The following is a 21762-nucleotide window of genomic DNA, read 5'->3' on the forward strand; positions in this document are numbered from 1 at the left end:
GTATGTAACTACGTCGCTCAGCACGTTATTATATTGCATGGTACAGTATGTAACTACGTCGCTCAGCACGTTATTATATTGCATGGTACAGTATGTGATCACATCGCTCAGCACGTTATTATATTGCATGGTACAGTATGTGATCACATCGCTCAGCACGTTATTATATTGCATGGTACAGTATGTAACTACGTCGCTCAGCACGTTATTATATTGCATGGTACAGTATGTAACTACGTCGCTCAGCACGTTATTATATTGCATGGTACAGTATGTGATCACATCGCTCAGCACGTTATTATATTGCATGGTACTGTATGTAACTACGTCGCTCAGCACGTTATTATATTGCATGGTACTGTATGTAACTACGTCGCTCAGCATGCTATACTGCCCGGTACAGTATGTTATACCCCCTCTGCCCATGTTAATATATAGGCGATGGTCCCTCACCTTGGTGACAGTCAGCATGTAGAAGTTGGTGATCCCGTTTTCGTGAGCACGCTTCATGCGCAGCCGGCACTCCTCCTCGTCAATCAGCTCGCCCACATACTCATTTACAAACTCGCCCTGAGCGAGACACAGAGAAACATGCGTCGGACAATACCATCAAGGGAGGGGAGAAAAGGACCTGCCATTCAAAAGGCTTCAACTTTATATTAAAGGTGGAAAACGAGAGCACTCAATACATTTTCCACGTGTCATATGGGTTCCACGTGCACATATATTTACTCGCTCCCACTATTCAATGCTGCATGTATAGAATATAGAAAGACACAGACCCATTTTACAAAACTGCATATTTACAAGACCGTATAGAGACACTACATTACAGTATATAAAGCCGGAAAGGTTACACCGTCACGGTTTGACCTTTACAGATACCCACCATCTCTATACAGAGCTGAATATCTGTCTCTACAAATCTGACCTTTCTATATAAAGCACAGCATGTTGGTTATACTTGGTCACACTATACCCTGTGCACGTCCCTCCTAGTTATACTCAGACTATACCTTGTGCGTGTCTCTCTATGTTATACTCGGTCACACTATACCTTGCGGATGTCCTTCTTGGCCATGAGCCCCCAGCCCCTCTGCTCGGTGCGGATGATCTCGGTCTCTGGGTAGAGCCGCGCGGTGAAGCTCTGGTTGTGGCAGCGCTCTGCCGCTGGGCAGACCTGCGGGTGACACTCGTACTGCAGCATGCGGTTCAGGCACTGAGACTCCAGGTCGCACGGCGCGTCGTCGGACGGGCGGCAATTACAGCGCGGGACTTCGGACACGTCGACCAGCTGGATCTGGACCTTCCCCACGGCTTTATTGGACTGAGAGAGAGATAGCGGGGGAGGGGACATGAGAGAGAAGTGGGTAGGGGGAAATGGTTGCAGAAAGAATGGGGGAGGGGAAGAGAAAGAGGTAGAGAAGGGGTGAGGTGGAAAGGGCAATGGGGGAGGGGGAAAGAGAAATAGACAAAAGGAGTGGAGATAGGGGATATCGAGACCAAAGAGGGCGAGAGAAAAAGGTGGGAGAAAGGGATAGGGGGAGAGAAAGAGCAGGGAGAGAGAGGTGAGATCATTAGAGAAGGGAGAGGAGGGAGAGGAGGAGAAAGCACAAGAGAGGATGGAGAAACAGGACATAGAGGAAGCAAGTGTGGTAAGAAGAGAGAGAAAAAGGGAAACTGGGAAAGAGGGAAGAATGGTGGAGATAGAGGAGAGCAGGGTCCCCTGCAGGCTTCCTCACCTTGATGTGCTTGTAAGGGGGCGGTTTTCTGGAGCTCCGCTCAATCTCTTGAGCCTCCTTACACTCACGCTGGGCTTTCAGCTCCTGGAATCTCTTGGCAGCCTCCTCCAGGGCTGGATAAAATGAAGAGGGGGTGGGGGGAGGGGAAGACAAAGGGTGGGGGGGAAGAGAAGGGGTGGGGGGGAAGAGAAGGGGTGGGGGGGGAGAGAAGGGGTGGGGGGGGAGAGAAGGGGTGGGGGGGAAGAGAAGGGGTGGGGGGGAAGAGAAGGGGTGGGGGGGAAGAGAAGGGGTGGGGGGGGGGAAGAGAAGGGGTGGGGGGGGAAGAGAAGGGGTGGGGGGGAAGAGAAGGGGTGGGGGGGGGGGAAGAGAAGGGGTGGGGGGGGGGAAGAGAAGGGGTGGGGGGGGAAGAGAAGGGGTGGGGGGGAAGAGAAGGGGTGGGGGGGAAGAGAAGGGATGTTGGGGAAGAGAAGGGGTGGGGGGGAAGAGAAGGGGTGGGGGGGGAAGAGAAGAGGTGGGGGGGGGGGAAGAGAAGGGGTGGGGGGGGGAAGAGAAGGGGTGGGGGGGGAAGAGAAGGGGTGGGGGGGGGAAGAGAAGGGGTGGGGGGGGAAGAGAAGGGGTGGGGGGGGAAGAGAAGGGGTGGGGGGGGAAGAGAAGGGGTGGGGGGGAAGAGAAGGGGTGGGGGGGGAAGAGAAGGGGTGGGGGGGGGGAAGAGAAGGGGTGGGGGGGGGAAGAGAAGGGGTGGGGGGGAAGAGAAGGGGTGGGGGGGAAGAGAAGGGGTGGGGGCGGAAGAGAAGGGGTGGGGGGGAAGAGAAGGGGTGGGGGGGAAGAGAAGGGGTGGGGGGGGGGGGAAGAGAAGGGGTGGGGGGGGGGAAGAGAAGGGGTGGGAAGGGAAGAGAAGCGGTGGGAGGGGAAGAGAATCGGTGGGGGGGAAGAGAATCGGTGGGGGGGAAGAGAATCGGTGGGGGGGGGAGAGAAGCGGTGCGGGGGGGAAGAGAAGGGGTGAGGGGGAGAGAAGGGGTGGGGGGGAGAGAAGGGGAGAGAAGGGGTGGGGGGGGGAAGAGAAGGGATGGGAAGAGAAGGGGTGGGGGGGAAGAGAAGCGGTGGGGGGGGAAGAGAAGCGGTGGGGGGGGAGAGAGAAGGTGTGTGGGAGAGAGAAGGGGTGGGGGGGAAGAGAAGGGGTGGGGGGGAGAGAAGGGGTGGGGAGGAGAGAAGGGGTAGGGGGGAGAGAAGGGGTGGGGGGGGAGAGAAGGGGTGGGGGGGGAGAGAAGGGGTGGGGGGGAAGGGGTGGGGGGGAAGAGAAGCGGGGGGGAAAGAGAAGCGGTGACGGGAGGAAGAGAAGCGGTGGGGGGGAATAGAAGGGGTGGGGGGGAAGAGAAGGAGTGGGGGGGGGGGAAGAGAAGCGGTGGGGGGGGAAGAGAAGGGGTGGGGGGGAAGAGAAGGGGTGGGGGGGAAGAGAAGGGGTGGGGGGGAAGAGAAGGGGTGGGGGGGAAGAGAAGGGGTGGGGGGGGGAGAGAAGGAGCGGGGGGGAAATAGAAGCGGGAAGGGGAAATAAAAAGGGAAGGGGACAGAGGTAGGAAGGGGGGGTGGGGGGAGAAAAACTGTAAGATTGAGAGTGGAAGAGTGAGAATGAGTTGAGGTGGGTGGAGGTAGAGCTAAAGTGCCTCACTCACAATCCCACTCAGGCTCAATCACAAATGACACACCAAATGAAGGATCTCTCGGCTGTCTTTGACTCATGTCACAGATGAGACATAGGCTGCAATATGAGGAGATTCCTCGCAAACACACTGTATGGGGGTCAGTGGATATGTAGGTGTGTGCACTGTTCCAGTAGAAGCAGAAGCCAAATTGGACTGCGAAGAATCACCACACGTTGCAGCCTCCATGAGATGGAGACGCTGTGATGATTTAAGCGACATGCCCACCTTTCTTGAAGGTCTTGTTAATACTGGTCTGGCCCTCGGCAAAGCTCTTGTCTCCCTCCACATAGGGGAACACACGGCCCCGGTGCACCCAGTAATAATCGTGGGAGCCGAAGAAGAAGACAGGGAAGTCCCCAATGTCGTGTTTCAGGCCCTGGATGTTGAGAGGAACAGATCTCGGGTTGCAGATCTCCGCCGGCCACCACCTGAAATTCACCCAGGACTGATTAGCTTCTATGTAGGTGTTAATACTCACTCTCTGCTCACAAGTGGTATTTTTATTTGCTGTACGGTGGAGGGTTTTTGTCACTTTTTCCCCTCACCATAACTTACTATGTACACACCCACCCCCACCATAAATATGCAAAAAAATAAAAGATATTGGCCCAACGTTTCGGCTGCCCTCTGGAGCTGCTCTTGATAAAGGCTGCAGAGGGTGGCCAAGACATAGGGCTAATAAAATACACTTTTTTGCATATTTATTGTGCACCTATCCCTCTGTTATTTTTGTACAAGGCCTTATACTGTAGGTACTCTGATAGCAGCACCCTCTCCACAAGTCTGGCTTGTACTAGTTTAGTGTGTGCCCTAATTCCTACACACAAACACGCACATACATACATACATATCATTTTCAGCCTGTGTTCGTCCACTGCTGGATGAAGGCCTCCCCCAATGATCTCACAGGTTCTGCGGTTGCAAGCCTCGTCTCCTTGTTGCTCCAACACAGTTTCTAATGTCATCCTCCCATCTTACTTTTGTTCGTCATCTTGGACTTCCGATACCCCTGGGAATGCAGTGGAGTACCATCTTCGTCTGACGATGGTCATTTCTTCTTGCGATGTCAGGCCCATTGCCATTTTAATTTCATCAGCCGTGTGATGTCCCAGACTTGTTTTCAAACCCATTCATTTATTTGTCCGGTCTTTTGAGCGGTGTGAAACTTCTGAAATATCTTCGTATTTAGGGTCCAAGTTTCACATCTAAATGTGAGTGTAGGCGGAATACATTGGTGGAAGAGTCCCTTTAATAATGGTCTTGTTTTTTCTAAAATACACTACATCCCATATTCCGTCTCCTACTGGTTTCATTAGAAAGGTTCCCATCCATTGATACTTGCTTGCCAAGGTAGAAGTAGTTTTCCACTTCAAGTTCTATTCCAATTATTTCGACCTTTGCAGTCGATACATTTGTTGAACAAAACTTTGGTCTTGGAGATATTCACATGGAGGACCACTTTCTACTTGCTTCTGCGAGATGTCCGATTTGTGAATGTACATCTTCTGGGCTTGTGGCATAAATAACATACTGCCATCTGCAAAATCAAAATCATTCAAATATTCACCATTTGAATTCCTTTTTCATCCCAAGTCAATGTCTTGAACAATTTGAGTGTTACTGTGAAAAAACTTTGGTGACATGGTGTCTCCCAGTCGCACACCCATGTCTGTCCATCTTGCTTGTATCTTCATGTAATCTAATGGATGATCTGGAATCCTCTGAAATGTTCCTTATATCAATGTGTACTTCTTCCCCAGCTCTTTCCAAGATTGCAGTTTTCCATCTTTTCCTGGAGCCTTCACATTCCCATGGATTCCATTGCCTTTGCTACTTCTTCTCGAAGGACACACGGCACGTCAGCATTGGTTTCTTCTTGCTCACTTCTTCTGTATCATATTCTGTTATCTGTGTTTTTTATGATAAGTGCACAATCTTCTATTGTTGATGCATCATCTTGTTTGGTTAACTGAGGAAGAAGTTCATAAGCGGCTTGAAAAAATTTAAGTAAATAAGGCACCTGGCCCCGATGGCATACAGCCAAGAGTTCTCAAGGAGTTAAGTTCAGCAATAGCCAAACCATTACATTTAATATTCAAGGACTCCATTTCCACAGGTTCAGTACCACAAGATTGGCGTAAAGCAGATGTGGCGCCTATATTTAACAAGGGAGCTAGATCACAACTGGGGAATTACAGACCTGTAAGTCTGACTTCAATAGTGGGGAAACTACTTGAAGGTTTAATACGGGATAATATCAGGAATACCTAATGGAAAACAAAATTATTAGTAATAGTCAGCATGGATTTATGAAGGATAAATCATGCCAAACTAACCTTATTTGTTTCTTTGAGGTGGTAAGTAGGAATTTAGACCAGGGTAATGCAGTTGATATGGTCTACTTAGATTTTGCAAAGGCTTTTGATACGGTTCCACACAAAATAAAGCAAATTGGACTCAGTAATAATATATGCACCTGGATTGAAAACTGGTTGAAGGATAGACAGAGGGTTGTCATAAATGTAACTTTTTCAGGTTGGGCTAAAGACGTGAGTGGAGTACTTCAGGGATCGGTACTGGGACCCCTGCTTTTTAACTTGTTTATTAATTTAATTACCTTGAGGTTGGCATCGAGAGCAAAGTCTCTATCTTTGCTGATGATACTAAATTGTGTAAGGTAGTAGAATCAGAGCAAGATGTAATTTCTCTTCAGAAGGACTTGGAGAGACTGGAAACGTGGGCAGGTAAATGGCAGATGAGGTTTAATACAGATAAATGTAAGGTTATGCATTTGAGATGCAAGAATAAACAGCCAACTTACAAATTAAATGGGGATAAATTAGGGGAATCCTTGATGGAGAAGTATTTAGGAGTGCTTGTAGACAGCAGGCTTAGCAATAGTGCCCAAAGTCATGCCTTATCTGCAAAGGCAAACAAGATCTTATCTTGTATTAAACGGGCAATGGATGGAAGGGAAGTAAACATAATTATGCCCCTTTACAAAGCTTTAGTAAGAACACACCTTGAATATTGAGTACAATTTTGGGCACCACTCCTTAGAAAATACATTATGCAGAGAAGAGCCACCAAAGAGGCTAGCTAAATTAGATTTATTTACATTAGAAAAGAGGCGTCTGAGAGGGGATATGATAACTAAATATAAATATATTCGGGGACAATACAAGGAGCTTTCAAGAGAACTGTTCATCCCACGGGCAGTACAAAGGACTCGGGCCATCCCTTAAGGTTGGAGGAAAGGAGATTTCACCAGGAACAAAGGAAAGGGTTATTTACAGTAAGGGCAGTTAAAATGTGGTATTAATTACCCATGGAGACTGTGATGGCAGATACAATAGATTTGTTAAAAAAAAAGGTTGTACATCTTTTTAGAAAGGAAAGGTATACAGGGATATACCAAATAAGTAAACATGGCAAGGTTGTTGATCCAGGGAATAATCCGATTGCCAATTCTTGGAGTCAGGAAGGAATTTATTTTTCCCCTTATGAAATTGGATGATGTGACTCTGGGGTTTTTGTTTGCCTTCCTCTGGATCAATAAGTATAGATATCGGATAAAGTATCTGTTGTCTAAATTTAGAATAGGTTGAACTTGATGGACGTATGTCTTTTTTCAACCTCATCTACTATGTAACCATGAATGCGATGATTTGCTTGTTGCCAATCATAAGTCAGCACATTTTCATCGATAGTCTTCACCACATCAGTTACATTTTCTTACATTCTTCATTATACACTTACAGATCGACATGTGCAGCTCCGCATATTCATTTTTCATTCCTGCATCTTGGCTTTGCTTCATTTCTTGTACTTTCCTCAGCATCAGATTTGTCTCAGATATTTTCTTTTCGTGTTTCTTGTTCGAATCCCCCATTTTTTTCCCCACTCTTTCCGCTACAAACGCAATACATCTTTCATAGTTGTGTTAAAGATCTCTGTGCATCTCGAGCAAGCTGAAGTTCCAGTTTAAATGCTCTGCGCGCGCACGCGCACACACACACGCACACACACACGCACACACACACACACACACACAAACACACGTATTTATAAATACATATATAGATAAATATGCGGAGATCACCATACAGTGCAGCATGTTCATAATCTGAGGGTGGACGTGCACAGAGATGCTCCCCATTATTATACAGCACCGCGCATTAAACCTGCCTGTAGTTGCCCAGCTTGACCCATACGATTTGCTTGTAGTGCAGCTTCTTGCCGGTTCTACAGTCGTTGCAGCTCCAGGACCCCTGGGGCATCTCCATGCTGAGGCAGGACGGGTGGAACGCGGCCGGGCAGGATTCACAGCACAGGAGTTTGCCGCCTCCTCGGATGAACAGAGAACACGTCGTTAAGACCTCCGCCTCAGGCCCGACTGCAACCCTTTCGTTACCAGCGAAAGGGTTGGGAAACAACAAATAAAAGGTTCAGAGGAGACTATTGTTTTTAGGGTAGGGTTTGGCAGGCAGCGTCCTAAGAGCGACAGAGAAAAACCTTGTTAAAAACCCCTCAATGCCCGGGCTGATCCATAAGAGAACAGCGAGGAGCCAACAGGATTTTAAGAAGGGTTTAGAATGTATTAAAGGGCTGTCTTATTTCTCCTGGTAGAAAAAATTGGATCAGTTTGTAAGTAGCAACATATTAAAACAATGCAGTTTATTTATAGGGCAGGGGTTGCACGATGAGAGCATCCCGGGTCCGCAAGGGTTGCCTTACGAACTTTTAGGTTTAGTCAAGAAACAAAATGAGGGACTGGAGAAATGAATGACGTTTATAGGGACCATGGATGTAGGGCAGGGCTTGCAGGCAGCATCCTAAAGGTAACAGAGAAGCCCTGGTTAAAAGCCCCGCAATGTCCAGGCTGATTCCTAATTGAACAGAGAGGCGCTAAAAGGATTTTGAAAAGGGTTTGAAATGTATTTAAGGGTTATCTACTTGGAGAAAAATGAGGATCAGTTTGCATATAGCAGCATAGTAAAAGAATGAGGCTATAGAGCACATTTTACAGTACGAGTCTCCCAGGTCCTCAGGAGTCGCGCCCGACTGACACTTTTAGGTTCAGTTAAGAAACAGAATGAGGCAGAAAAAGCAATAAGAACTTTTTTTTGGGGGGGGGGGGGAGATGAGGGGGGAAGGGAGATGAGGGGGGAAGGTTTTAAAGCGGCAACCTAAATGCAACAAAGAAGACCTTGTTGAAAAATGTGGATCTGTTTATAAGTGAAGGTACAGGGGAAGGAAATGGTGGTCCATAAGAGTACGTTCTGGAGGTTAAGATTTGCTGTACAAGTCTCCCCCTAAAAAACAAACCTTTTAGGTAGAGTTGGAATGAGAAAGAAGATGAAGTGTTTAGGACTGGGAATGCAGTTCATATCTTGATCTGACATAGAAATGCCTGGTTAAAAAAACAAAACACATTTACCACTCTAAAGCCTAAGGGACCAGCAGGCAGTGAACATTATGTTTAATAGGCTTTAAAAATATAGTTAATGGGTTAACGTCCCCCTCTAAAAGTAGTTGTGATCAATTTATGTGTAGGAACAAACATCTAAAAAGGTTTGTGTTTTGTAGGTCAATTTGAAAAGAAGATTAGTGTTTATGAGCCACTTTGCTGACAGGGGTCTGTTTATACATAGGGACAGGTCCAAAAATTGTATTAATTGGGTCATATTTTGCAGAAGAACAAATACTTATTAAAACTCATAAAAGATCTGAAAACGCCTTAACAAAATTAGCAATGATCTAAAGGATTTTTTTTGTAGGATTGGGATTTTAAGGCCCCTCTGACAAAGAGATGAAGTAGATACGGTCAATCGTCTCTTTCCTCAAGATTTTCGATCATAAATCAACCACAAAAATGAAACATAATAGGGTGTTTTGATAGGACACGGTGTGTAGAATAATAATCTCCAACTTCATCAGGGGGAAAAAAATGACATTTTTTTGGCATGGTAAAATTCATGCCTAAAGCTCCTTGGAACCGGGATGAGAAAAGTGAATTAAATACATTTAGGAATGTCCCAATTTCTAAACTACTCAAAGCCGTTACTGCTGGAGCTAGTCAGTAATGCAAAGTTATCACAGGCCCGAGTGAAAAGTGACGAAGCACGTGGTTGCGAAACGCGTAGAGGTCACATAGGGGAGCTCTGCGCATTCACCGATTGGCTGGAGAGGGAGAACCAGGAAGCAGCAGCAGTGTATTCCGTCTGCCAGCGTGCTCGCGTTGTCCGGACTATTCCGTGTTCCCGCTTGGCACCCGCTGCTGTTTGTGGTCAGTACCTACTCCCCCCATTGCGGTTTTGAGCCCTTGCTAGTTTCTCACTTATCAGAGTGTCCTCTTCTAGTAGGGGTGGTTCTACTTTTTGTTTTTAAGTTGGTGTGCTTCATTCTGAAGCTGGCATTTAGGGGTTGCATCTGTGAACCCCCCTCTCTGTTCAATTTTACATTTTTATTTTCATTGTATGTGTGGTGTTTATTACTTATTCCTATACTTGTGGTCACTGTAACTATTGAATAAATTATAATTATTTTATGCTAATCCGCGGTGCGCACTGTGTTTTTTTTCCGAGTGAAAAATAGGTTTAAAAGTATATTTTTAAGTTATATATTTATACATGGAGCTTATTATTTGATGTTCGAGAGGTAAGCAGTGCAAACTTCTCCAGACTACATAGTGCAATCATGGTATCAAAATGACAGTGACATGTTGAACCGTTTCAGTGCCCCAGGTCATAGCTACTACGGCTTGGGTTATGGCAGCCTGGGTGATGTAATAGCTACGTCGCCCCGTCAAAAATTCTTGTTCTCTTTGGGGATATCGCGTCCTGTGTTCCTATGGAGGAATGGAAGGGGAATTACTCTTCCGTCATCAGTGACGGAGGGATCCCGTGATCGGAGTGGCCGTACCCCTCCGGAACGCAAAGGGTTAAAGGGGCAGCCCCCCTGCGTCTTTTCTTTATTATTTAGAAGATCATTCTCCCCAAGCTGTACCGGTATCGGGTTCCACCTTTCTAGTTTTTCCCCCCCAGCTCACCGATTGTTTAAACTGAATTTTATCCCCAATAAAGGAGCCCAAAGCCTAGATTAAAATGGCTGCAAATCCACGCTCACTTACTGACATTAGGAGTCCTCAAAAAAACCTGATCTGAGAAGATTAGGAGAAGACATTGGAAGGCATGTTTAAAGCATTTATTTTTATTAAGCAAATTGAAAGCGCATTGCGGCGTTCACATCAATCCTCCCCGAAAATCATTAGCGGCATATGTTGTCATGTCATTATCTTTGGCGCGCATTTTAGAAGTGTGTGTATGGGGTGCGTCCTGCTCGTATAGATGGATGCATTAGATAATTGCTTGTGTCTACTTGCATTTGTCTTTTACGTGACAAACAAGGTTGCCGCATTTACGACACATATGCGAAGTTTAAAATCACAAGTAATTTACATATGTGCGCCACTGACATCCAAACTCCGCCACAATCGTCTCCCAGCATCCATTTTTTTTTGTCTGCAAACAAGAAGTTGATGCGCAGAATGCACAACACAAAAATTGGTTTTATACATTGGCGCGCGGAGACGAACTAACGGGCTATTCTTCTGTGAGTCGGATTTAGAACAAAATCACTTAGTGATGCTATATACACAGCCCCCATTGTTCCCGAAACGATATTTTGTCATCTGCATGGAAAACAGCTCTGTGCTGCCTGGGGAAGTGGAGAAAGTGAGAATAAACAGCAGGAGTTGCCATGTGGACACACTACTTCAGGATTTAGGCCTTTAAAAAAAAAAAAAGAAAAAAAACAGCTGGGATATTTTTATTTTTATTATTTAAAGGACTGGCTAATTGGTTTTATGGGACTGACAGAGCTCGCTTTCAAAAAAGGTCAATGTGGGGGGTGGGGGGAGGAAACGACACATTTTTAAGAGGTGAAATCTGTGATCACCACCCTTTTCACAAAAATCAGGCATATATATCCATTTCAAAGTCAGGAAGTAAACATAAGCGGAGACTTGGGAGGGGTTTGATTTGTTTCAGCTCTGCCCTCGTGTCATGTCCCCGTGCTGACCGTACAAAAGCAGAGTGCCCAACCCCCTGGCCCTGATTAATCTGCTCTTACGGGCCATGGTTGGAAGTTGCACTTTGTTGACACAAATTCTGTTGTTTTTGGGTCCTCGCTGAAAAGAAGAAAGCTCTCAATCTCCAAAAAGAAGCTAAAAATAGGGACATTTTAGTCATACCGATTATTACATCATACGATGATACCTTGGGGTTGCCTGCTAACCCCATCGCTTTAAAAAGAAAAGGTTTAAAGAGGGTTCTGAAGATCGGGCGGATCAAAAAGATTAAGAATTTAAGGACTATTAATTAAATAAAAAATATAAATACGTTTTACGCTGCTCATTTTTTGGCAACTTTTTTTTAATATTACTGGAACAGGGTGGACTCCAGAGCCAAATGGCAGACCCCAACCTCCAGGGCCACCCCATGGCTCTTAAAATAGTTTATGCTGTTCCAATGAGCAATTAGGTCAGCCTCACTCCATCGCCCACAAGAGAGCCATCATGTCACTTGGAGAGAAGATACCAGGAGATGAAATGGCGGTATCCTATTGGTGACCCCTCAGCCATATTTGGGTTCTGGGAACGGCTCAGATAGTTTTGAGAAAATAAATCCTCATTGGACGGCTCGGCTAAAGCAAGAAAGGTACTTGCCAAAATTCAGTCGAGGCTGGCATGGCAAGAAAAGAATCAACCCCCAAATATGAAAGATACCGAAAAGCAACGACTTATTCTCCAAAAGCCAGATTGTCCCTGGGCTTGACAGTGTTCAGGAAGAAGGCAGAAGGTTCTAAGACTCCCCGTAGGGTAACCACCAGCTGTCATTCAAACCTTAATCTGGCGCCCTACAACTGCCGGACTCTCTCCAGTGAAGCAGCACTGCAAGAACTGGAAGACGAGATTGAAAATATTAAATGGGATATTATTGGCCTTGGTGAACTAAGAAGAAACAAATGAAGGCTCCATTGAGATCGAAAGCAAACACATATTACAGAGCTTCAGAAAATAGAAATATCTGTGAACTAGGCTTCACCATTAACAAGAAATGGAAAAACAACATGGAGTATGAAAGCTCATCAGAAGGAGTCAGAAATATTCAGTTGACAAAGATACAAGCTTCAAATTATCCAAGTGTGCGCCCATACACTGTCATAGAGACAGTGAAATGGAAGACTTCTACCATGAAACCAACCAACTTAAAGGGAATCAGAGATTTCTACACAAAGACATGTGCTCAGCAGAAAGAGGAAGCATCAGTTGGTATGTATGGTTACGGCATCAGGAATGACCGTGGAGACAGATTGGTAGAATTTGCAGAATGTGAAAACTTCTACATCATTAATGTATTCTTTAAGAAGAATCCAAATAGAAAATAGACATTGAATGGACCCAATGGAATCAATAATTAAAATAGACTATATCCTAGCTAACATTCAGGAGACTGAAGGCTGCACAGTCCTTAACCATTTTGACACTAATCACAGATCTTAAAAGATAGAAAGAAGAAAACAAATTAAAAACACAAATCATAAGAACCTCACAAATAATAGCAGCAAAGTTAAACTAGAAAAATTACTTCAGCTATCTCATGATACATCATGAAAAACTAAAAGATTGAAGTTGCACGCACAAGGAAAAACAAGAGGAATCGCTAACCAAAAAACAGGTCAAGAAAATGAGACAAAGCAGATACTGAGGAAGCAGGACATAAAGCAATACGAAGCAATTCGAAGACGCAAGAACAAAAATGATAGAGCTGTGCAAGATGATCCACACATGTATAATTGAAGATGTAAGAATATTTAACTGCGATATGGTAAAGAAGACCATTGAAGATTGACCAGTGACTTTTGATTGGAAAGAAGCAAACCATCACACGCAAAAAAGACGATGGATCAACAAAAGACTATGCACCAATCATAAAGGAGAATGAGGACTTCTACAATTAATTGTACAGGCAGTCCTCGGTTATCCAACAGAATCCGTTCTGGAAGTGGATAGTGAAACCGTTGTAAAGTGAGTCCCATGTTAATCAGTGGCGGTGAGCGTTGGATAACGCATTCAGGTGTTGGATACCGCATTCCAGCATCGAGAAACGGCCCATAGGGTTGTATTGTAAAGCGTTGGATATGCCATTCGTTGTAAAGTGAAACGTTGGATAGCGTAGACTACTTGTACAAGAATGCAGATAACACAGGGCATAATCAAGCAGATGAAGAGCAAGAAGAAACCAACAATGATGTACCATGTATCCATTCCGGAAGTAGCAAAGGCAATAAAATCCATGCACAATAGAAAGGCCCCAGATGGCACGGAGTTACAATTGAAATCTTGAAAGAAGTTGGGGAAGTAGAGAAAACCCATGCAAGGCTCTTTACATGTTGCTCTCTAAGAGGCAAAGACGACCTCAAGAACTACAGTCAACTTCCAATTACATAGACAAACCCATAGTCACTCGTAGCTCACATCATGTAGTTTAATAAACCTTTTTTATTTTTGCTATCGCCCGGTGAGTTGTCAGCGCTTTTTCAACGTGTTCGAGTTGGCAGCCAATCCTCTGCAGCTTTCCTATACTGCCAATCACAAGATTTATTTTACAAAGATAATCATTAATTGGCTGCAGCACGCACTGGACCTTGTCCAGCCTCGAGAAGAAGCAGGATTTTGTGGTGGATACAACACAATGAACATCATCTAAGTCATACAAAAAAAGAAGAGACAGGAAAATGACAATCTTGAAAGTGAACCTTTTACTGTGCCTCAAAAGTGAATGTTTTGACCAACTCAAAGTGTGGGGAGAGATGTATGCTGCGTAGTACCTGAAGAAAGAGAGAAAAGGAATGGGGTTGAAAGCAAACAAGAAACTGTCATCATCGCAAGAGTAAAGAAATTCAAATGGCAGTGGGTCGGACATATCGCAGGAAGAAATGACCATCGGTGGACAGGGTGGTACTCGACTGAATTCCAAGAGATATCCACAGACCAAGACGACGACCAAAAGTAAGAGGGTGGGATGAATGCGTAAGAATTGATGAAGCAACGTGGAGAAGAGTGGCTCGCAACCCGTAGTACCTGGAAGATCAGTGGGTAGACCTTCATCCAGCAGTGGCGGCTGATTATAGGATATATACACACATACATACATATATATATAATATATATATATATACATATATATAAATATGTACATATATATGAATTGTTGCTTTATGTGTGTTGCAATGTATCATTTTTAAACACCGGCTACACCCCAATTGAGAAAAACAAATCTCTGGAGGTCCGTATCAACGCAAACATGGCACAAATCTGAGAAAAAGCAATTGCAGCGGATGCATGTTCCCCCAGATTTGCACCACGTTTTGCCTCGATTTAGTAACCACTATGTGAGGTATTAACTTGGTGTGTTTAATATATTAAGAAAGGGCTTCATCTGAATAAAAGAATCCAGCTAAATCAGGGCAAGTAATGGGACCTCATGGTTTTCCCTGTCGACTGCCAAGTTCACATTCTTCATCTCCCTGCTGTTCACCGTCACCTTCTGTGATGTCATTTACAGCTCTAACTGTGACCACGATGAGTTGGTGATTAGGAAGGAGTGTTTGAAGAGAGTTGGATTTGAACCTAAGCTTTTCATTTCAGTTTCTTTAGCAGTGATGTATCCCCAGTGTTGTCAACATACATTGTAACTACATGACCTGGCTAGCAGCAGAGATACTTCTGCCATGTTTCAGCGGAGACATGAGGAATGACAATGTTTATGGCACATGGAACTACCATCTGGGACATGACGAGGAGTATTTTAATTCTTACGGTGTAGCCTTCCTTTAAAAATAGCTGAATCTGACATGACAACTAATTCCCTTACATTTCTGGTGAGGAGGGCTGAAAAGAAAAAAAAGCTGAAAGAAAGAACTGAGAAAACAGCATAAGGGCGTATTATAAATAACATGCAGAGTATGGCAGCAATGAAGCTTTGCAGAACTTCTCAGGACAAAAGAAAAACAGCAGTTTGCCTGGAAAATTGTGATTTATGTGGCATCCAACTAATCGCAGTTGCTGGTTTAATAAATGAAATATAGGCTTTTTGGTTGTTATTTTTCCAGGTATAATTTCAAATATTTTTTTTTCTAACTTTTAATGCCTCCGCAGTAATGAAATTGTCTGGAGTGTCCTTACGAACTTTAACGATTCTCTCTCATGGTCAGACTGTACAGTATATAAAATGCTTGTATCTACACGCAAATTGGCAAACCAGGAGGATTTGGGGCAGTGTTCAAATTAATTATGCGGCCGTCACTGACCGCAACGATAAAGGAGAGATGCAATACTTAACCCATACATAGAGAATTAGTCATTTTTACACGCCAAAACAAATATGTTAAAAATATGACTAAAGGTTTTTTGAAGCCAAATATATATAATGTGGGACTGGCCATTTCATGCAGGGTTTCCGTGTTTCATTTTACAACCCCCTTCTAAATGAACGTGCGGCACTGTGTGTGGATACTGTACCATTACAGTACAATTCCAGTCTTCCCAAGGCTGCCTTGTTGATTTCTTTTGGCGAGGGATTAGGGCGCCCTAGAGAGGGGCTATTATATTTTTTGGAAAGCCCCAATAATAATTTTAAATCGGGGTGTCTTTAGCAAAAGAATCTTCAGGTTGGAATACTGCAGGCATACTCTGCTACTTTCTAATGCAGCACGGTCACTTACAAGGGAGCTCCTGCCTAAAACCCCATTAAAGTTGGAGGGTACTGAATTGCTTGCCCCAGAAGCAGTGAAGGGGTTACACATACCGTTAAAGGACCAAGTTAACCCCAAGAAATCCTATAGTCTAAAATGTTATTTTTTTTCATGCTTATTTAAGAGCACTTTTTAAGAAAGCGTCTCATTTGATATAAATGAGAGTGAAATGCCATATGCTCCGAGGACCACCATTATAAAGAAACAGTAATGTTTGTATTGTGCTGTAATGGGGAATACGATTTAGGTTTAGTATTTTCTAAGTTTATTGTCAAATTGTTTTGCTTTTAATTTTAAAACTAGTTTACATCAATACGTAGCTCTCGTTTTCTTCAATGTACAGGAAATTGATTTTTTTTTTTTAATTATTATTATTATTTAGAATTCCTTCATAGAAAATAGGAGACCGTTTTGCAACAATTCTAATATTTGATGCGTATAGAAGACCTTCTAGTCCAAGATCGTCTCATCCTGTGATTCAGCATCAAAGTAGCAAGCTATTCATATAACCTTATAGGGAGGGGTTATATGGAGCAATAGCAGTTATAGGGAGGAGTTATATGAAGCAATAGGAGGAGTTATAGGGAGGGGTAATATGGAGCAATAGAAGGAGTTATAGGGAGGGGTTACATGGCGCAATAGGAGGAGTTATAGGGAGGGGTTATATGGAGCAATAGGTGGAGTTATAGGGAGGGGTTATATGGAGCAATAGGAGGAGTTATAGGGAGAGGATATATGAAGCAATAGGGGGAGCAATAGGGAGGGTTATTTGGAGCAATAGGGGGAGTTATAGGGAGGGGTTACATGGAGCAGTTATGTAGAAGAATATGAAGCAGGTTTATGGATCGATGGGAAGAGTTAAAGGGACCAGTTATACAGAGCAATAGGAGGTGGTATATGGATGCGTTTAACAACACAGATTATAAATGGGACGTATCATTATAATTTCGTATCAATTTCTGTAATTTTCCCAATTTATTAGCATAAGAAAAGAAATCTTTGCCCGGGCTGAATTGGCTTAAACTTTCCTGGATAACGACCTCCATCAAATGTAAGAGACTTTATTAAATAAGCATCCTACAACTGATCCAGCCATATGCAGAAAACACTCATTATAATTAGATTGTAAGATCCTCGGAGCAGGGACTCCTCTTCCTTAATGTTACTCTTATGTCTGAAGCACTTTTTCCCATGACCTGTTATTTATATTATTTGTTATTTATATGATTACAACATGTATTACTACACTAAAGCGCTATGTATATTTATGGCGATATATAAATAAAGACATACAATAGTGCGTCAGAGCAAAGCAGACATGTCAACGCTAATTTCCTGAGTCTCACTGACATTCAGCACCACCGTCCCACAGAAGAAGAAAAGAAATCAATGTTCTTCCATTCAAATCTAATTTTTGGGGTCCTCAACCCCCCAATCTAATTTTGGTGCTGGTCGACATCTCTGCAAAACACATTTTATCTTCAGAAACGCACCCGGTATAGTGACATAGTATTTATTCCCAGTGCAAGCAACAAAAAATTCACCTGTGATTTTGTGAAGAAAACCCACTCCCGTTATTAAAAAATCAAATTCACCTATATTTCCTCTTCTGTGAAACGTTGAGAAATGGCTAGCAATTACAGATGCTGTGGAAATATAACTTGCCATTTTTTTTATTTTAAAGAAACCATTCTAGAGGACACACACATTCAATGTAAAAGTGTTATAAACAAGAAACATTCTATTGCTTAGAAAGTACAGTTCAGCATGAAAGCCGGATGCAAAATGCGCAAGCAGAGGGCTGAAAATAATTGTCATCGGTGTTAGGATTACGATACTAACCACTTGTTAAATTTCGCCGATAATGTGCCACAACCCAAAATATAATAACGGAAAATAAAAATTATTTTAGGCACAAATATACATATTCCTGTCTCATTAAATGTAGACAAGAAGCCTTATTCCTCCAGAACAGCGCCTGTTTAAAATTTGTGGTGGCCTCATTTAAAGGATGAAGAGGGAAACCCCGCCCCCCCACACCCCCTAAAAAAAACCCAATTAAATCAGATCTCTCCTTTTATATTGTTGGAGTGGGCATTGCCTGCAATATGTTAGTCCTACGCAGAATTTTCTCGTACATTTCATTAAAGGACACGTTGTTCTGACATTTTTGTGACATTTTGCGTGTTTTGACCATTGGGGGTGAAGGGATATCTTTTAAGTGCAATGACTGCAAACTTGTATTAAAAGGTGCAGTTTCTGCAAACAGCCTGCTATAGGTCTTTGGATTTTAATAAGGATATGTTGACTGTTAATAAATGCAAAAATAAAAATGACCAGGGTTTACCCAAAATGTGGAAATGTGAAAGCCACGTTAGAAATTGGAATGCAGTAAAGTGGCTCTTCCAATGTAGTTGCATTTCTGTAAATAGGCCGTTAGCCCCGTTCGAGCCAGGGAGGGGCAAGTAACACCACGGTCAAGAGTTCCATGCCTCCGTAAGCACCAAACTCTTAGGGGGTGAAGTGGCCATTGAAGTTACAGGTGCAAGCCGCCCTCTGACCTTACACTCTGCGCCTTATGACAATAGAGTGTTAGCTCTTCAGGGCAGATGCACTGCAGCATTGTTAATAACATCTGATCTGCCCTCATTTGTATACTTGTTAGAGAACTATTTTAAATCTAAATGGTGGTAATATGGGGATCAGACTAGCTCACTTATGTTGATGGTTTTGTAATTAGGCTTTTAATACAGGTCCGTTAATGGTTGTGGGAATAAACCAAAGATTTCTGGGATATTAATTATGATATGGTATTTAAATGGTTATTTTACACACATTAAAGCAGCAATCCTGGCTGACCCTTTTTAATTATTATTATTTTCTCATAGGATGAGAACCGGGGGTCCCTTGGCGCTGAATGCGTGTTCACTTCAGCTATGGGGACACTCTGGCTACCGAGATACTTACCGGTCAAGTTACTGGTGTCTCTGTCCTTCCAGGAAAATCAAAATGTCACCTCAACTCACACAAGTCTCGCCAGCCAATAGGAAGCGGTTGTCATCCATTGCAGCTTCCAATTGGACGCCTCTTTCAATCCCCCAGCAGAAACCAGGAAGTAAAGCTGGTAACTTCCGGGTAAGTTTCACGGGAACCCCAGAGCTGTAAGTAGTTTGGTTCAGCTGAGGGACGCCCAGTTCCCATCCAGCAAATTAGAGAGGGGTGATTCAAATTGCAGGATTACTGCTTTAAGGTTAGTAATCGTTTTAGGTTTTAAGGTTAGTGATTTTAAATCGTCTATATTAAAATCAAGTACTGTTGAGTAATGAAATTATTTTAAAACTATTAATGCCTTACTGCTAGTTGGTAATTAGGTCTTCATCTCACAAATCACGACTTCAATTATTAACCCTTTTAAGTGCCGCAGCCTCTCTGCAATCACGTGACCTTTCACCGGGAGCGATAACGTGACCGTGGCACTGCTGACGCGCTTCCCTTGGCCAGATCGCACTCAGCGCTCCATAGAAACGCACATTGCGTGCCAGACATCATGAAGTGGCAGCTGCGTCACGGGACAGCCAAGGGGTCCGTGACGACTGTTTAGTCATTTATTTATTTATTAGTAATTCTGTTAACCTGTAATAATCATTATTTATTTATTAGTAATTCTGTTAACCTGTAATAATCATTATTTATTTATTCGTAATTCTGTTAACCTGTAATAATCATTATCTATTTATTGGGTGAACAACAATTGTAATTTTTTCTTTTAAATTTAACAACTGATGGCCATTTAGTGCTCGTATTACTGGAAGTCAATCGCTTTTTCTTCTCCCATGATCCTTTGCATGTCCCATCTTATTTATTGGCTCTCCATCCCAAGTGAGCAGCGACATCAGATTGGAATAAAAACTTCATCTGATTTTAATCGGCCATGTGGTTCGATCCCATTAGTGGGTATTTTCAAAGCAACTCTTCCTTGGAAAGGTCCAGTAAAGTTTATGGGACGTGTGCAATTTTTTTCAGGCATTTAACGGATTATTTTATAATTTTTTTTGGAATTGAAATTATTATTTTTTATAATAAACCTAGTAATCAAATCAATCAATCAAAATTATCACTAATGGCAATTATTATTGACATCTGATAATGGAAAGACATTTAGATTTTTATTAACGATTTAATCATTCGCCAATTTTAAACTTTTAAAAATATTACAGAATTGAGTTAAATAAAGGTATGGTAATACCAATTACCATAGCCTAATAAATCAATTAGCGGGGTATTGTTCACACAATTTGGTAATGCTGCGTCAATTTTTTTAAACACTGAAATCGGTGGAAAATAATTCATGATGGCAATCTGATATTTGAGCAATAAAAAAAAAATAGTCCATTAAATTGTTAGAGAAAATTTGGTATGTTGATCATTATTTTAAGCCCTTTAAGCCACTCAACACACACAAAAACTGTAAATAAAAGACCCGAAATAATTCAGCATTCATCACAAATTCACGTGACGTGCAAAGCAAAGGGGAGGGGGGATGCGCCATAGCTAAGCCGGGGGGGGGGGGGTTATTTTATAGGTTTCAAACTCAAAAGGAAATGAAATCAGAGGGGAAATAAATAGAGAAAAGCTATTTTCGGTTACCTTTCTCAGATTTCTTTTTGTAAGCTGGCGAGGAAGAAGGAATCATAGGTATTTTCATCAACTCTGCACGCTTTGAGTCAGTCAGAAGAAAGTGGGGCTTAAAGGACAAAGAACTGACCAGGGTATATTCCTGAACTATCAGCCCTATACGAAACAAACAGAGAGATGCGGTCAATGAAAGCACCCATGATTCCACAAGGAAGAAACAGAAGAGGGGGGAGGGGGGAGGGGGGAGAAGAGGAAAAAGACAAATAAAATGGAAATAAATAAAATACAAGAAAATGGAAAGAAATGTGGTTTCAAAGAATGATATGGGAACACTCAAAAAGGGAAAATGAAATGGTAGTTACCACATGGCCCCAGGTAAAGTCATACTAAATTCACAGGCAGGCCTATTCTGCCGTGCCCGTCTGCTGCCGGAGGCCTCGCAATGTGTTGTGCAGCGTCAAATGAGGGGTTAAGCCAGCAAGGGTTTTTAAAATGGAGGATCTTTTAATAACGGAAACCCCAATGACTGTTATAAAAAAAAAAAAAAACTAGTGTGCTAATAGGATTCTGCATTCAGGATTGAAAACACCCAGTGCTTTTATTAACATACCCCTTACACGTCCCCCAAGCGACATGAACAGGTGTGGACGGTGCCCTCTTGCGATTTCCCCGTGGTAAGAGAGCATTAAGTGCATGTCGTGCCCGGGAGATCATAAGGGCCCCCTGGCGTGCTGGCTCTCATGAGGGCAGTGACAGGGTTTATAGGAACAGACCACTTTTACGTGGACCCTTCAAGGACCAAATTGAAGCAACGCCACCGACATGTTTAAGGAGGTAGATCTGGGTGACTGACGGCTTATTATAAA

General features: G+C 43.2%; 1 protein-coding gene across 6 annotated transcripts in view; it reads right to left on the minus strand.

Moving 5' to 3' along the window:
• Positions 1 to 21762, minus strand: part of NSD3 (nuclear receptor binding SET domain protein 3) — a 152743-nt gene that overhangs the window by 37187 nt on the left and 93794 nt on the right. The window contains exons 14-19 of one of the 6 annotated variants that reach the window (XM_075601245.1): positions 20909 to 20932; positions 7631 to 7787; positions 3668 to 3870; positions 1743 to 1855; positions 1058 to 1327; positions 454 to 570 (exon numbers count right to left, since the gene is read on the minus strand). In XM_075601245.1, the coding sequence (XP_075457360.1) occupies positions 454 to 570; positions 1058 to 1327; positions 1743 to 1855; positions 3668 to 3870; positions 7631 to 7787; positions 20909 to 20932 (884 nt within the window). Of the gene's footprint in view, positions 1 to 453; positions 571 to 1057; positions 1328 to 1742; positions 1856 to 3667; positions 3871 to 7630; positions 7791 to 20908; positions 21053 to 21762 lie in introns of all 6 variants that reach the window. The other 5 variants (XM_075601244.1, XM_075601243.1, XM_075601242.1 and 2 more) reach the window with 5 other exon arrangements.

Source organism: Ascaphus truei, chromosome 5 (assembly GCF_040206685.1).
Source record: "Ascaphus truei isolate aAscTru1 chromosome 5, aAscTru1.hap1, whole genome shotgun sequence".
Taxonomy (NCBI): domain Eukaryota; kingdom Metazoa; phylum Chordata; class Amphibia; order Anura; family Ascaphidae; genus Ascaphus; species Ascaphus truei.